Source organism: Gekko japonicus, unplaced genomic scaffold (assembly GCF_001447785.1).
Source record: "Gekko japonicus isolate JY-2015 unplaced genomic scaffold, Gekko_japonicus_V1.1 scaffold359, whole genome shotgun sequence".
Classification (NCBI taxonomy): domain Eukaryota; kingdom Metazoa; phylum Chordata; class Lepidosauria; order Squamata; family Gekkonidae; genus Gekko; species Gekko japonicus.
In genome coordinates this window covers 58019-75278 of record NW_015166431.1, presented here as the reverse complement: position 1 = coordinate 75278, position 17260 = coordinate 58019, and the positions used below count along the sequence as shown (strand labels likewise).

Here is a 17260-nt window from a genome sequence, read left to right as displayed (position 1 = left end):
TGGCTAAGAAAAGCTCTTCCAGATAACAGTTCCAGAGAATGCACCTCCTCTCCTCACAGGCAACAGTTTCAGTCACACATTCTCCGTGCTCACTATTTGAGGTGGGACAATCGCTGAGTTTGGTTTGTCTCAAGGTAAAAAGGACAACAGACGGGTAGATAGGCAGCAACTGTCAAAGTCACACTTCAGAAGGGCCCAGAATGGGGAAAGGGGTGGGGACGTTGGGTCATCCAGACAATCTAGAAGTTCACCCCGAGACTCCTCTTCCAGGTAGATGCAGCCCTTCAATCTCTCCACTGCTTTTGGCCAGTGCTTTGTAAAAAGCCATCTCCCCTACCAGCCTGGTCAGGTCTCTCGTGAGGAGACTGTGGTATTGCTAACTGAGAAAATGAAAATACAGCATGAGAGAAAGGAGGGCCAGGCACTAGGCAGGCTGCTGGAATCGTTGCTTGGTGGCTGGCAATAGCAAGCAAGCAGGAGCTGGCCAGGGAGGTCTCAGCCAGGTAGGAGCCGGATTGAGGCAGCGTGGGTATGTGGGCAAGTGAAGCACTGAAGTACAGCTAGCCGCTTGTGTTTCCGACATGTAAGGCTGCGCTGCGGGCATCTTGAGTGTATACTATACGCAGAGATTTCTCCAGCCTGGCAAGATGGTAGGTTGGCAGATCAAAATGGTTGACAGCAGCAGATCATTATCTAGCAGTAGCTTTGCCTTCCTGGGATACCTGTCTTCCTTTGGTTGCTGGAGTCTGAGCCTTCCCTCTTTGTCCCTTTCTGATCATGCCTGGTGACACAGGAGTGTCTCCCAGCAGCCCTGCCTGAGCTCTGGATGGAACTGTGGAAGGAGGTTGGGCCCGTGGAAGGGTGGTCCCTGGCCTATGTTGTCGGGATGGCGATGGGCTTTCCTTTCTGGACAAGGACTGGCATTTGGGGGAAGCACTGAGGTTTCTTGGAGGGAGAATTGGACTCCTGGGTAGAGCACGGGTGACTTTTCTCAGACTGCTCTGCTGGGGAGGCGCAGCAGGACTTGGTGTTAGTTTTATTCGTGGGTCAACAGATACATTCCCAGACGGTCTTTGCCCCTGAAGCCTGCAAGAAGAGAATAAAAAGAAAGAGGAAACAGGGCTTTTATGGCCAGGCTTCAGCTACTAGCTTGTTCAAATTAGATTTCCAATTGATAACACATAGCTAAGGTAGAGCTACAATTGATAATACATAGCCACAACACTGAGTGAACCATGGTCAGATTTTCAGCTGACAGCACAGAAAAAGAAGGGCAGTCAAGCATCTGATGGACCCAACTAAGCTTAGTTCACAAACAAAGTGGGATCAGAACCTTCCTCAGGTTCTGGGGGAGTAAGCTTTCCCCAGGCACACACACATTTCACCACTAGATAATGTCCTGTGTGATCTTGGCACTTGATACTAACACACAATAATAGAAGGCCAAGTCTGTGAGATTCTTCCTCTAAGTACCAGTTTACACAAAGAATTGTTGTTGGGACTGCTTCATAATTAAATGAATGTTCTGCTGCCTTTTTCTAGACAAACATCTGGATTTTTATCCTTTTGGGGTTTTTTTAAAGGTCTATCACTGTTATTTGTAAAAGCCATTAATTACACACCAATATTTCCAAAATCACTAAATTAGAATATATGAATCTTAGTCATTAATCACCAGCTGACTTGCATGGATTTTTAGACTTCTAAACATTTTAGACTGGAGGGTCTTCTTGCAATTGCTTACTTAATACCCACTAACTTTGGCAATATATTTGCAAAGTGAGAGTGGTCATCTTCTGGAGGGACTGAGAGATCAGCAGTGGGAAAAGGTGCATGTGAATACCTCATCTAGTACTGTTCTGAGCTAGGAATGTTCCCAGAGAATGGATTGTCTTGGCCCCCAGGTAGCACATATACATCCCATCAAGTCAGTCAGCCTATGTGGCTAGACTGATAGATCTCCAATACATGACCCTGTCACCACTGGTCTGTAAGAAGAGGCCCAAGCCTTGCAGATGAGCTAACTGGAAGAGGTGATGATCCAAGAATTAGCCACATCCAACCATGAAATCTGCTTGAGGGGAAATTAAGGCCTTACTCATGGATCTTACCTGTTTGCCAAAGCTGTGTCTCCTGGACTGCTACTTAGTGCTGGTGGAGGATGAGCTGAGGGACTCCCATATTTCAGTTCTATCGCAGGTGGCTTTAGGGGCATGATAGGACGAGGGATTCTACTCTTCATATTTGAACTTCTCTCTTCCCTCTTGGCCAGGGGAAATTTCTCCTGACTCCCAATTTTCCTTGGGACAGAATCATCTGAGTCATGGGTGTCCTCCTCAGAGCCAGTGGCTGAAAGGGTTTCTGAAGCTCGCCGTCTCTCATCACTGGAGGAAGCAGAAGATGAAGCTCCTGAAGCCAACCTGAGTAGACGGTTTTGCCTTTTCTCCATCACCAGGCGCACCAGATCCTGCTGTTTCAGTCTCTTGTACAGCCTCTCTTTGCCTGAGTGTGACGCTGAAAGGTCTGAACCAGTGTCCTCTTCTGAGAGCAAGATGGGAATTCGGCTTCTGTACCTAATATTCAGGGGCTTTCTTGAACTCTCTTTTGAAGCATTTGGGAGAATTTCAGTTTGTTTTAGGTATTCTGTTGCATGAATTTTCTTTTCAAAGCCGGGCTCTTCTGAAACCAGTTTGTCAGCTTCTTCCATATCCAATTCATGGGAAACTTTGCCTTTAAGTTCCAGCTCATCCTCATCCTCTTCCACTTTAGTAACCCCATTGAGAAGTACTGCCTGTTCTCCCATAATTTCAGAGGAGGTTTCAATGTGATTCACTGAGCAAGCACAGCTTTCCATTTCTCCCCCTTCCAGGCCTGAATTCACACTCCCATTTTCCACCAAGACCTGGTTTTCCTCCAGCTGTTCTTCAACAATTATCTCTTCAAACTGCCCTGAAAGGCAGTACTCCTCATGCCTCATCAGCTGACCTCCGGAAGACATGATGTTTAAATGGGTCTTTTCAGCAATATGAACAAATGTGCGCTCAACTTTGGTAAAGGGGGAAGAAGCTGTGGCTGCTGCAATAGGAGGCTTTGGTTCTGACTTAAGGATGGAGGAAAGGGTTCCTGGCTCTGACACATCAAGCTGGCTTCCCATAGGCTGTGGTCTCTCACTCTGAGGTGTCAGTGCAGCAAGAGTCCCAAGATCAACATCAGGAGCCAAGTCTGCATTCACAGGGGATTTCTTTATATCACCTGGTGAAAAGAGAACTAATGTTTTGGAGCCTTCCTCAAGTTCCAAGTCAACTTCTGCAGCTGAAGCTCGGCCCTTGGATTCCTTTTGGTCATCTGCCAAGAGGGTAGATGGTGCACCTTCCTGACTGCGCTCAGTACTCTTCTGGCTCACATCACTGCTCGAATCACTATGCATGTCAAGCTCTTCTCCTAACTCACCAACATCTTCTTCTTCATCATCTTCCTCCTCCTCCTCCTCCTCTTCTTCCTCTTCCTCCTCATATCTGCCATTCGCTTCTAAATGGGCTGCAGGTGGTTTATAAGGAGCAGTTAAGACAACATTTGAGAAATCCACCTTCTTTATGCGTTGGAGGATTCGAGACCTTTCCCTATTTTCTGACACATCCCTTTTGAAGTCTTGATAAGGCAAACTTAAAGGCACCACCTTAGGGAGACCATTCATCTCAAAAGGCTTCAGCGTGAACACCTGGAACAAGACATACAGAAACAATGTGATTATCTTGGAGAGCCTTAAATCTATGCGAACAAAGGTGTGTTACGTGATGATGCTGATCTCATCACCATCTCTTCAGCAGAATGAAATAGAACCAGAGAAGACTCTAGACAGAACAAAGCAGCAAAAAACAAATCTAGAGGTGTGAAGAAGACTCTACAAAGATTAGTGTGTCTTTAAGCAAATTGGAGGGTATATTACCACAAAATATTAAACCCAGGGTCTGAGGAGCAGTTCATTCTGTCCTCAGTTCATTCTCTTTAGTGCTCCCTCTTGAGTGCTCAGCCCATGATGCTAGTGAGAGGGAATGAGATTCCCAGCCCAAGCTGCTAAAGGCAAGCAAGAGAGAATACTTTTCCTCTGCCTCCTACTAGTGTGATGTCTGATGAACACAAGGCAACAATGCAAAAGTTTATCATTCAGTTAATGAAGTAGTCAGTCTCATGGCCATAATATAAACAAAATGCACACACAAACTCACACAGAACTGGAAAGAGTACAAGATCTACAGACAGGAAGACATATACCAGATGTAACCCTGTAAAAAGAATAATCGTAACAGTAAAATAAATTTTATAGTTCATATCAAGTTTTCAATTAACAATGAACAATTCAAGAAAGATAGCAGTAGTGGGGACATAATGATCAACTCAGATTCACAAGTACAAGTACAGAAACTACAGCAAGGGAGAACAACAACAACAATAACCATACATGTATCAGAAGTGAGCATATTCCATAGAAGTTATCCACCATAAAACCATGCTGAATGCTAACTTAATATCTGCAGTTGTAGAACAGTTCCATTTCCTCTAGTTAATCTATTGAGGACTAACAATTTCCTGTATATAGACCAGATATTTGGCTGTAAGCCTCAATCAAATTAGAAATAAAGGAGATCATGGTTGAATCGTTTTGGGGGAGAATATTGTGTTTTGTTAGATATTCCACTATTGGGAACCAGAATTCTTTAAATTTTTCTTGAGTACGTTCTGTCAGAGCATTGGCACTATATGTGGAGATTTTGCCCAGTAGGAAGTAATCCCACAGTCAAGTTCTCCAAGCATGCAATGAAGGCAGTGCCTTGTCTTTCCAGTGTGCAGCAATCTCACATCTTGGGCTCTTTTTGTAGCAGGAACTCCTTTGCATATTAGGCAACACACCCCTAATGTAGCCAATCCTCCAAGAGCTTACAGTAGCCCCTGTCAGAAGAGCTCTGTAAGCTCTTGGAGGATTGGCTACATTAGGAGTGTGTTGCCTAATATGCAAAGGAATTCCTGCTACAAAAAGAGCCTTGAATAGCCAGCAAAGGAGCAGTCCTTTCTGCATTCATTTTATTAGTTGGGGCATCTGGTCACCAGCCCAACAGTACTATTTCTGGGTAAAAGTGGAGTGATTCTCTGGTGACCTTCCTTATTTCATTCATTATAAGATCCCAAAATTTATTCATTTTAGGGCAGGACCACCACAAGTGTATGAAGTCACTGTCTTGTCCACAGTTTTTCCAGCATTTAGGGTTATCAGTTGCCTTCATGCTGTAAAGTTGTTTTGGGGTATAATATCAATGGGCAGCCATTTTTAGGACCTGAAATCTGATATTAAACATTTCTGAGGGGTAACCGGGAGTGTTCCAGAGTTGTTCCCAATCCTCCTCTCTTATTCTGTTTTGACAATCAGCTTGCCATAATTGTAAGCTGTGTGTTGGTTTTACATTAGTGTTGTCTAGAAGTATTTTATATCATTTAGACACCAGACCTGTTTTGTCAGATTTATTATCCTTTAACAAAATTTCAAAATCTGTAAAAGGTCTAAGCATTTTTTGTGAAGAATAGTCACATTCACCATGTGTCTAATTTGAGAATACCAAAAACATGAGATTTGTTCCCCTAATTTGGCCTTAAATTGTGATTTTTCCAGTACTTTCCCTTTGTCTAACAGGTCCTTGATGTGAAGTATGCCTTTCCTACACCAGTTGGAAAAGGCCTGGGATTCATTATCCGGAGGGAACCATGCTTGGTTCAAAAAAGGTATTAATTGTGATGTTCCAGGGATTAAAAATCTTTGTTTTCTGTCCCAGATTTTCAATGAGGACTCCAGGAAAGTGTTGGAATCTCATCTGTGTTTGTCGAAACTGGAATGTCACAGTTTGTGTCTGTCCAAAAACAATCCTCCAAGGAGCATGGCGACATGTATGTGTCTTTTATTTCTCTCCAGCTATTCAGAGGATTATCATAGAACCCATGCATAATGTTGGCTATGTTGGATGCCTCATAGTACAGCACCAAATCTGGCATATCCATACCTCCCTTCTGAGCTGATTTATACAGGATGGTGGCAGAGATTCTATGATTCTGCATCCTCATTTAAAAGAGTTATTGGTCTATAGGATGATGGATTTGTCAAGTCCTTGTGTTCCTTCGGGATTAAAATCAAATTGGCTTCTGACCAGGTTGCGGGCATGTCTATGTTCTAAAATATAATTGCATAGATTTGCCAAAGAGTCAGCCAGATCAGCCGTAAAGACTTTATAAAATTCTGGGCCAAACCTGTCATTGCCAGAGGCCATGTGTGATTTCAGTTGTTTTATTGTATCCTGAATTCTTGTTTCATTACAGGTTGGTTTAAAAGAGATTTATGAGAATCAGATAGTTTTTTGAGCTGTGTAGATGAGTGGAGATAATTATTGATGACCTGGGCATCCTTCTGTTTAGAGGCATAAAGGTTCTTATAATTGTGTTTCTTCCAGCTTGTAAGTTACCTAAATTGTCTTTTAAAGAGTGAATGTGTCTCAGAGATCTCTTTTCCTTTACTCTCCAGGAGAGTATCTAAGTTCCTAGGTATCTTTTGCCACATTTGCTGTTTCATGTATAGCAAATTCTTCTGAATGCAAGATATTTCAAGTGCCTCCAGAATTTTTCATTTTGCTAAGAGTTTTTGGTATATCATTTTACTCCCTGTCCTCTTGTGAGTCTCCTCAAGAGTCTCTATGGATTTTGTTAAGGATTTTAATTTGTGTTCTCTATCTTGTTTTAGGTGGGAAGCCATAGAAATTGATGTACCACAAAGAACTGCTTTGAGAGCCTCCCCTTTTATTGGAAGAGAGACCTCACAGGCAGCATTATCAGCTAGATAATTTTTAATTGTATTTGAAAGATCATTCTTGTAAGATTCATAGAATAAAATGGATTCATTAAACACCCAATTTTACTCATCATGATGTTGATTTCCCAATCCTGTTATTGTGCAGTTTACAGGGGCATAGTCTGTCCACATAGTGATTCCTATGTCATAGGAGACAAGATTACCTACCAGGGACTGAGAGGTCAAAATATAGTCTATCCTGGTATGAGTATTAAATCAGGAAAAGGAAATGGTGTAATCTTTTTCTTGCTGGTGTGAATGTCTCCCTACATCACAGAGACTATATTTGGCTAGTAGACTGTGCAGTTTAGTTTTGGAGGCGGTATTTTGTCGAATCTGTCAAAGTGGTTTGCTTGATCTATCAAAGTTTAAATCTACCAGGTAATTTAAGTAACCCCCTATGATAAGATCCCCCTCTTGAAACAGACTGAGTTTATCAAAAGTGTCTTCCAGAAATTCCAACTGGCCAGAATTAGGTGCATAGAGCGATGCCAAGGTCAAAGTGACCATTGATTGAGCCTTTAAGAAATAGAAATCTGCCATGGTTATCCTGTATTTTATCACACAGCTGAAAAGGGATTGTTTTGGCAACCAGGATAGCAGCAGCAGCAGCAGCAGCAGCAGAAGATGATGATGATATTGGATTTATACCCCGCCCTTCACTACCCAAAGGTATCTCAGAGCGGCTTACAAACTCCTTTCCCTTCCTCTCCCCACAACAGACACCCTCTGAGGTAGGTGGGGCTGAGAGAGCTCTTGACAGAAACTGTTCTTTTTCAAGAACAGCTCTTATCAGAACTATGGCTTGCCCAAGGTCATCCAGCCAGGTGCAAGTGGAGGAGTGGGAATCAAACCCAGTTCTCCCAGATTAGAGTCCGCACACTTAACCACTACACCCAACTGGCAACACCCTGGGCCTTAGAAGAGCCTGGGGCTTGATATTGTGCTGTATACCAAGTGGTTTTGAGAAACGGCACCAATTCAGATCTCAGATGTGATTCTTGAATAAATAATATTTCAGGTTTAGATTTCAAAATGTGTGCAGCCATACTCTTTTGCTTGATTTTGTTGCTGAGTCCTCAAACATTAAGTGATGTTACTCTTAAAGTATTGTCCATGGTTAAGATAGAGTGCTGTTAAATGAGTGTGAGTTAGAAGAAGATAGGGGCATATGTTATAGTTACGTGAATGTGTATAGCCTCGACAGTCTACCCATTGGGGTGTGAAAGCAGCAAGGTCAGGCTGTCTTTCAGATAATTCGACTCCTGTTCCTCCTAAAGAGAATTCAAGTAAATGTTAAGGTCAAAAATGAGGACCTAAAATCTAACTATGAAGTCACCGAAGCAGTCAGTACCAAATAGGTGGTCTTCTGCACGTCAAGATTCAATAAACTTTTAAAGCTTCCCCCAGTTTATAGAACTATCCAAGAGTCATTACTGTCAAATGTTCCTTACAATTCATTAAAGATTTCAAAGTGCATATGATCAGAGCTTGCAATAAATTAATAAATTAATTTACCAAGTGGTACAGATAAGAACTCAAGCCAAGGAATATGTACAGTAACAATCAACTATGTACGATCACTTGTCCCCACAAAGGAATTAATTCAACAAACCCGAAGTTAATCAGTCCCTCCCTCTCTGACTTCAACAGAAATCCCCACCCCCCCTCCCGTCACCGACATGTACTGAAAGTTCTTTAAATTTTCCAACAACAAATTTTCTGTCACTTACATAGCACTACTGACAGTATTAAAAGTTAACATTTCTCGTGGGTAATTCTAGAAAATCTTTTACCTAGATATATTCGATTTTAAATATCTTTTTTGACAACAGGGACATTAATCAAATGGGGGCTATAGTCCTGATATACCTTCCCCCCTCCCACCCTTTCCCGCCCAGCCCAAATTAGAACTATTAAATTCATATCATATTCATAGAAAATCTGAACAAGTTTTGGAAGCTATTTAGACCCTCTGGAGACTCCTTGAGACAACATAGCCAGTTCTGAAGGTGGCAGAAGACAGAAGATCTATCATGGTTGGCGTTTTGAGTTTTTTTGCGGCAATGTGGGTGAAGACAGCCTGCATTTCTGAGGGGGCATTCTATGTCTATGTCAGGATCCAGCCACAGGATACTGAGGAGATGTCTGCCTGTAGAATTTGTTTCCTAAAATCAGGAGGTTATTCTTTTAAGACTGCTGCAGATCTGCAGTGCTTGTACGGGCACATCGGGGAAGCCTTGAATTGTGGCACCATTGTGTATCAAGTTTACCTTCAGTCAGGATGCTTCCAGGATCCGTCTTTTAAGCCATGAGTTAGAGAGCATTATAATAAAATCCCTGGGAGTCAACCATTCCAGGTTATGTGGGTTGCCCTGCCAACACACCCGCATGTTCAAAGAAATTGGGGGTTGTTCTAGAGGTATTTCTGACACCAGCCACATTCCCAAAAAGGTGGTCAAATCAGTAGATCCTTCAGAGCTTTCAGTAAAAGTCCAAAATTTCAGGTTTCTTTGTTTTGCTGCTGATTCCAGGATTAAGTGTTTGGGTCTCGTCTTACAAAGCAGTGTTCATATCTAGGGCCATTTCCATCTTCTGATTAACTTGCCCCAAGGAGATTTTTATGTCTTTTAGTTGTTCTGTTAGCGGGTCTAATAAAGATGACATTTTACTCAAGATTTCCCGCTCCATCTGGTGAATTGAGTTCACCAGCTCTGATTTCAGGGCCAACATTTCCTGTTTTGTTACCCCATTAGGCTTCGTCACCATGTTGCTCAAGGCTGCACAGTTTCCCACCAGTTCTTTCCCATCTCAAAAGAAAGAGTAGCAGTTAGCCAAGCCGCTGGCAAATATATCAGGGTGATGCTTAGTTTGAAGATTAAATCGTACCTTTGTTTCAGATGGTTGCAATTTTTGGTAAGCTGAGGGATGGGCAGAAAAGGGTCAGGAGGGGTCAGGGGCGTAAGAATTACATGTCCACCATCTTGCTCCCTGATGCCTCACCCCCCATACATTAGACTTCTAGACCGCCCTCTCCTGTAGGCAAGGCTCAGGGCAGTGAACAACAGATTATACACAATCACAAATCAGGTTACATAATTAAAACAGTAAAAACAGTAAATACAAAGCAATTTCAACTGGTGATAAAAATGTCAGCTTGTGTCAATTTCCCCATAGGGGGATGGAGAGAAAAAGGAGAAGCCAAACTAGATGGATGATCACCATTGTTGTCCTCAACCATAAGCCTGGAGGAACATCTTTGCCTTACAGGCCCTGTGGACCTGCATTAGGTCCCACAGAACACAAATGTCATTTGGCAGAGAGTTCCACCAGGCTGGAGCCAGGGCTGAAAAAGCCCTGGCTCTGGTGGAGGACAGCTGAATATCTTTTGGGCCAGAGATCGCCAGTAAGTTCTTCTCTCCGGAGTGTAATGCTCTTCAGGGGGTATACCAGGAGAAGCGATCCCGTAGGTATGTTGGTCCCAGACCATTTAGCGCTTTGAAGGTAAGTACCAAAACCTTGAACCTATTCAAGCTGGAGCCAGTGCAGCTGGCGAAGCATTGGTTGATTGTATGCTGTCTGTAGGGTTCCGGTAAGAACCTGCAGTGCTGCATTCTGGATCAGTTGTAATTTCCGGGTCAGTCTCAAGGGTAGCCCTGTGTAGAGCTAGTTTCAGTAGGCTAGTCTGGAGGTGACCATTGCATGGATTACTGTGGCTAGATCAGGGCAAGACAGGAAGGGGGCCAGTTGCCTGACCTGGCGTAGCTGAAAAAAATGCCAGTCTAGTGGTTAGGTTCCTCTTGAGCTGAAATATCCATGGATGAGAGAAGCATACAAACATATCATGAAGAAGAATACATTTTTCACACTTCTCAGAACTGAAGAGCTCAGAAATATCTCAAGAAACAAGGAAGTAAATTTTGGATGGACAATAGGAAGAACATTGACAGTGACACGGTCAGCCGTTGGGAAGTATACAGACAATGGGAAAGGATGGCAGTAGGGTCAATAGCTGTAAGCCAAAGTGTATAAAGAATGCTACCGTGATTTGTATATTTTTCTTGGCCATATGAAGATTCTGGAAATGAAAAAGAGATGTACAAGCCCTATCTTGCAATACCTAGCATTGTTGCTAACTACCTAAGTGGGGAGGAGACCGATGAGACTATATAGAATTTAGAATATTAGAGTGTGTGAGATAGGAACATTTTCTTCCCTTAGTATGATGCAGGCTTCCTCCATGTCATAGGGGGATATATGTTATCTGCCAGTTCTCCATTCTGAGACTCTGTTTCTATTCCTACAAGGATAAAAAGTTATTCTCTATGGGCAAAGGCCAAGGTAGAAATGAGGGACAATTTCACAAGGCCCTGTTAAATATAATCATGAAGCCACCATTTTGCTGATTATTTTTTTTTGGCAAGGAAACCAGACATGTAAGTGACCTGACATGCTTCCAGCATTAAAACTGTCCAGTGGTTTAGGCTTCAGACGCAAGAACAATTACATCGAAGAAAGCTGGTCCCTGAAAGGAAAAAGAAAGGAGATGTATGGTGTAGTCCACCATAGAGTGACAGACTAGGATTTGGGAGACCTCAGTTCAAACCCCTACTCAGCCATGAAACTTGCTGGGAGTCTTTAAGCAGCGGCTGGACAAACACTTGTCAGGGATGCTCTAGGCTGATCCTGCATTGAGTAGGGGGTTGAACTAGATGGCCTGTGTGGCCCCTTCCAACTCTGTGATTCTAGGATTCTATCTGGGGCCAGTCACTCTCACTCACTCGGCCTCACTCACTCACAGGACTGTTGTGAAGGTAAAAGGGAGAACTGTGTAGCTGCCCTGAACGCCTTGGAGGAATGGCAGGACGGAGGCAGGGCGGCTATGCTGGCTTCCTGATGACTGCAGTTCACAAATCAGGTTAGCCCTGACATAGATCAAGATCACATCATGCAAGCATACATTTCTAGGCCATGATCCAGTCGGGCTTATGTTTCTTTTAGTAGCCATTGATTTTAATGGGGAATAGATAAGCATATGTTTAAGCTAGAAATCTACATTTCTTAGCTTTGGTTCGATGGATGCCCACAGTATTCAGTCTGTTTTATAATAAAGCAAAAGGACCTGAAGACAAAATTCAGGAATTTTCTCCCTCCAGTGAAACTCTTTGGTATGTTCAGTAAGTCCAGTCCTGCAGTCTCAGTTAGGCAGGTACCTAATTAACTATTGTGTAGTGGGCTGACTGCGTGGCTAGGCCTCCTCCGCTCCCATAACATGGTGCACGCTTGACTCTCCCTCAATCCCGCGACAAACCGGTCGCGGAGGGCTCTGTCAAGGTGCAATCTGCTGCCAAGCGGCGGAGCTCCGCAAGGAAGTCTGCGGCCGTCTCCCGTGCGAGTTGGCTCCGGTCGTAGAACGCTAGCCTGCAGGTCATCTCCGATGGCTTGGGCGCATAGTGGTCCTGGACTACCTTTACGATCTCTTCAAATGAGCAGGCGTCCAGGTCCTTCGGGGAGAGTAGACCTTCGGCTAGGGCCACCACGTCTGTGCTGCAGGAGGCGAGGAGGAATCCTCTCTTTTGTGCCTCGTCCGTCACCTTGTAGTACACAAGCGCGGACTTTACGCCTCGAACCCACGCACTCCATTTTTGCGGCCGCGCCGTGTCGAAGGGCGGCAGCAGGCTTCCCTGCCCCGGCGCGGTCGTCATCGCGCTGGACGGGGCTGAAACCGGGATCTGCTGGGCTGAAGAGGACTCAGTCATCGCTCGGCTGTGGGGCCGTTGCGTTCAGACACTCTCCGTCTGGGGTGGCCTAGCGCTGAATCCCATCCTCGTCGCCACTATAGTGTAGTGGGCTGACCGCGTGGCTAGGCCTCCTCCGCTCCCATAACATGGTGCACGCTTGACTCTTACACAACTAAGACAAAGACAAATGGCCAGCAGGCCAACTATATACATCCCATTGGGAGGTTTGAATTTCCCTCCTCCTTTCCCTTGGCTCCTATTGGAGAGACCAAGAGCCTGGTTTCCATTGTCCACCCAGGGTCAAGCCCTGGGTCGTTGCTGGCCCCTTGTGGCGGCCAGCATACACAACATCAACACTGACTCCAAAAGCAGCTTATGGAAATTTTAAAAACAGAATTGAATTCAAATGTGGTAGTTTAAAAAAAACACAAAAAACCCATGCTGCGGGGTGTGCTTCAGTGAGGTGTTGCTACAGGCATGGCGAAGGGATGCCTGCCTGCTGCCTCTTCCTTCTGGACTCAGTGCTGACAGTTGGTAACTGGGAGGAAGTAAATGCTTGCTATGGCATCCCCACTGGCCCCCTATTTTCACTCTTCCTTCCAGCTAGCAAGCTGCCACATGACTGCAAGAACAAGGCCCAGGTTCCAGAGGACTCACAAATTATAGGATTATCAACCAGCACGTTTCTGATTGGATCAATTAAACATTGTTTCATATATTGTTGGCTTGTAAATGTCCACTTTCTTGAGGTAACTAATGGTTTTCTGCATGCTCTATAAAATACAGCTCTTTCCTTTACTGGCAGGTTTGTATGGGCCACTAAACATGTTTTGGGGCTTACTAATCTAAAAAGTAATAATACAGACCATTTCCTCTCCTCTGGTGATGGCTCATGTAGCAAAAGCCAGTGTGATTTATCCACCACCACAAACCACTTGCTGTCCTGCTTATCAAAGCCTAGAGGCCTCTCCACCAGGAGTGCCAAGCATGCACATTGTAAGGTCTGAAAATGGACTGAGACTCTCTCCTCTGACTATCTTCAGCCCCTGGGGAAACTTCAGACACTAATTGTTACAGCCTTCCCTGTGAATGTATCTGCGACTCCAGTGACCACTTGAGACAGGGGCTGCAAATTGCTGTTCCTGCGGTCCCCAAATTAAAAACTACTTTGCCCACAAGATTTCCCCCTGGGCCTTGGTGTCTACTTTTGGGAGGGTCACTGGGGGCTGCTGGGCTGCTTGTGGTGGTGGGATCCATCCCATGGTATTTTACTCTCCTACCAACTTGATCCCACTGTGATTCTAATACCTGATCATCCCTCAGACCTGGTAGAAATCTGCTGTTTTCTTTCTCTGAAACTCCAGAAATCTGACCACCTTTTACATCTGTGTGTTTGTTGGGTGGTTTTTTTCTTTCTCTTTGTCAATCTATCCTTCTCTAGAATCCTTTTATGTAAGTCTATATTAATTCATTGACCAGCTAACATTTGGAGAACTGGTAGATTTGGGGGCAGGAGACAGTGTTAAGCAAAGCAGCGCACCAATTGACTAAACAAGCACATTCTAATTGTCCAGGTTTTAACCAGCCTGTCACACACAGCGCAATCCGCCAGAGTCTGAAAACACCTCTGTGGGCTAATGTCTGGGAGAGTGAAAGCCTTGTATGCAGTTGCCACAGAACTGGCACGAAGGAACAGAAATGGTGAGCACTACAGAAACTAAAGCAAAAGGAAAGTACTAGGCATAGGGTGCAAAGAGGGAGAGAGATTGGGGTTGCAAAGAGAAAAAAGTGAGGTTTGGCTATCAGGAGCTGTGGTGGGGTCATACAAGAGGCCCACTGGTTCAGGCATTTGCCGGAGGAGGGGACTATATGCAATTCCAACTGGTGTTTTCAGACAACAGCCTATATTCCTCCTGCCTGGAAAGCCTGATGACACTGGAAGGCTGATTTAAAAAAACCCACATATTCTGTCCTCCCACAGCCTAGGCAGTTTGTTGCTGGGAGATGCCACCAGGTTAGCAGCCTTCAGCCAACTTGATCCAGTCTAGTGCTTCTGGCATTCCAGAACAAGATTTGTGGAGTACACAGTCCCATACATGCATACAGCATGTTAGCAAAGGTGTGTCTGAGCAGATAGGTATGTGGAATATACTCATTACCCCTGCACAGCAAGGCCACCAAGATTTTGACTTGGGTAGAATATTAACTGAGGTGCCTGTGATCTCAGCATGTAGCAGGGGAGTCCAACACTATGTTGAAATGGCTTAATTGATGATGATGATGATGAAGAAGAAGAAGAAGAAGAAGAAGAAGAAGAAGAAGAAGAAGAAGAAGAAGAAGAAGAAGAAGAAGAAGAAGAAGAAGAAGAAGAAGAAGAAGAAGAAGAAGAGATTGGATTTATACCCCGCCCTTCACTTGGAGTCTCAGAGTGGCTTACAAAGTTGTGTTTCATCTGTCCATGCTCTCCCTGGGTGTGCAAACTGACTTGGGGGGTTCAAGGGACCGCAATCAACATCTTCACAGTTTTCCTTTTGTCCTTCATCTCCACAACGATAATTTCTAGAGAAGCTCCAAATAATTTAGAGCCCATGAAGGAAGAATTCACAAACTAAGATTGAGCCCGGATCCAGATCCCAACTTTTAATTCACCAGTCCCTACAACCCACATTGGATTATAGAGTTCATATTATTATGTTGGGAGATGAGTCAGCTAACAGAGCTGCATTTAGAGATATTTTCTTAAGTCTATCTGATCACCTCAGATGTAGCAGGATCTGCTGCAGCTAATTCTTATGTCATTGAATAAATAGAGAATTAAGTGACACACAAAGCCAAAGCCACACTAGCTGCCCAGGGAACCCCGCAAAGAACAGCAGGGTTATCTTCTGGGAGGATATCTGCCTTTTCCCCTTCCCACAGGTGAGATGGTCAGAGCACCTCCCCTTTGGAAAACTGAGAACCCACCACCAAGTGCCTTTGTACATTAGAACAGCCAGGAAAGGTGGTGACTGTGAGCATCTTGTAATGCTGGTCCTCTCTAGTGGGATCATAAGCATAGCAATTCCTTAGAGGGACTGGTAGAAAAACTAGAATGAAGGTGCTGTGAAGCAGCTCTTGTTCTTGTTTTAGGACCTGCAGCATCTCTTGTGCAACTGTTTACAGCCAAAGTGATCTGTGTTTCCTCAATACACAGAGCTCTTTTAATTTGGCAAATTCTGCGGGCAAATTCTATGACTGAACAGTTGTGCCTAGGGTATGGGCACAGTTTGCTGATGCTAAACAGGTCTGAGTCTAACTAGTGCCTGGCTGGAAGACCACCTGGACACCCCAGATACATAGCCTGGGGTTCCATGATAGAAAAAAGATGGAATATAAATAAATAAATAGTTACAAGATAGGTGGCATGGTCCAGGATGCACATCTTGGGAGTTCTTACTTCACTTATACCCCACCTTTCTCTCCAGTGGGGTGCCAAAGTGCCTTGCATTGTTCTTCTCTTCATTTTATCCTCACAACAACCCTGTGAGATAGGTGAGACTGAGAGGGTGTGACTGGCCCAAAGTCATCCAAGTAAGCTTCCATGGCAGAGTGTGGAATCAAATCTGGACTTCACAGATCCTAGTCTGACACTCTACAGCTACACCACACTGTCTCTGCAGCATCTCTGTTGTGCCTTCAACAGGTGTAAATGACATGCCAGGGCACTCTGAGACATGTGTATTGAGTCCTGCTGTTGCCACCAGAGGAGGTGCTATCTGAGAAGCGAAAGGCAGTCCTCTGGCATCAGCAGAAGTTTTCTTCAGTGTGTATCTGAAGCTGCATAGCAACAGACAGATCCTAGCTCCAGTGAAGTTCAAACTCAAATAAAAACATTATCACAAGGTTCTGCCTTTGATTCTTTAATGAGGTTTTGGTAGTATACAAGCTTTTTTCCCCTCCGATTGTCTGGATTAACATACATGGATTTAAAAAAGGCACAAAATCCATTGCACAGCTTCGGTTTAGTTTTTTGTTTCTGTTTTTTTAAAGATGAAGTTGCTTGTTATTTGTGATTTCAAGTGTAGGATCTTACAGTACTCTGCAGCATTTACAGCGTGTTCTACATACAAGTAATTCAGTGCATGCTTTTATACAGGAGACAGAAGTCATATTCTCTCTCATATTAGTCTCTCTATATACATAAATAATACAGTGTTTTTATTCTCAAAAAAAGCTTCAACTATTTTCTTCTTGCATGCTTGGTGCGCCCAGAATAGTGCAAGCATATTATACAATTTTATTGCAGTACAAAAGGGCAAAGAGTGGGGTTGTTTCCATAGGTTCTACCAGGGATTAGACACCAAGAATAAAAAGGCTCAAGGAAAACAAACTTTTAAAACCCTTCAAGACAGCTTGGTCCTTCCAGACTAATTCTTGTTCTTCCTTAATGTAGCAAGCAACTCTCTCCGCAAGAAGGGCTTCCTGGCCTTGATGGCATGGCAAAGATACTTGCCGATCAATGTGCATTCTCCGCAGTGAGACTCTAGTTCCTGAGTTTTTCATGAAAGGAACTTCTTGATATTAAGAATCAGCTTCTTATGCTAAACCTAACCTGGCTTTTTGAAAAATGCACTGCCATAAAATGGCACAGCAG

The 17260-nt window shown here is 44.0% G+C and overlaps 1 protein-coding gene across 1 annotated transcript in view; it reads right to left on the bottom strand.

Annotated features, from left to right (window-relative positions):
* Window positions 1-689: 689 nt before the first annotated feature.
* The window catches only part of TTBK1 (tau tubulin kinase 1), a gene marked incomplete at its 5' end in the record, with an annotated part of 73085 nt that continues 56514 nt past the window's right edge, over window positions 690-17260 (bottom strand). Inside the window, 2 exons of the mRNA XM_015411846.1 lie at window positions 690-1086; window positions 2112-3703. Of these exons, the coding sequence (XP_015267332.1) occupies window positions 690-1086; window positions 2112-3703 (1989 nt within the window). The remainder of the gene's footprint in view (window positions 1087-2111; window positions 3704-17260) is intronic.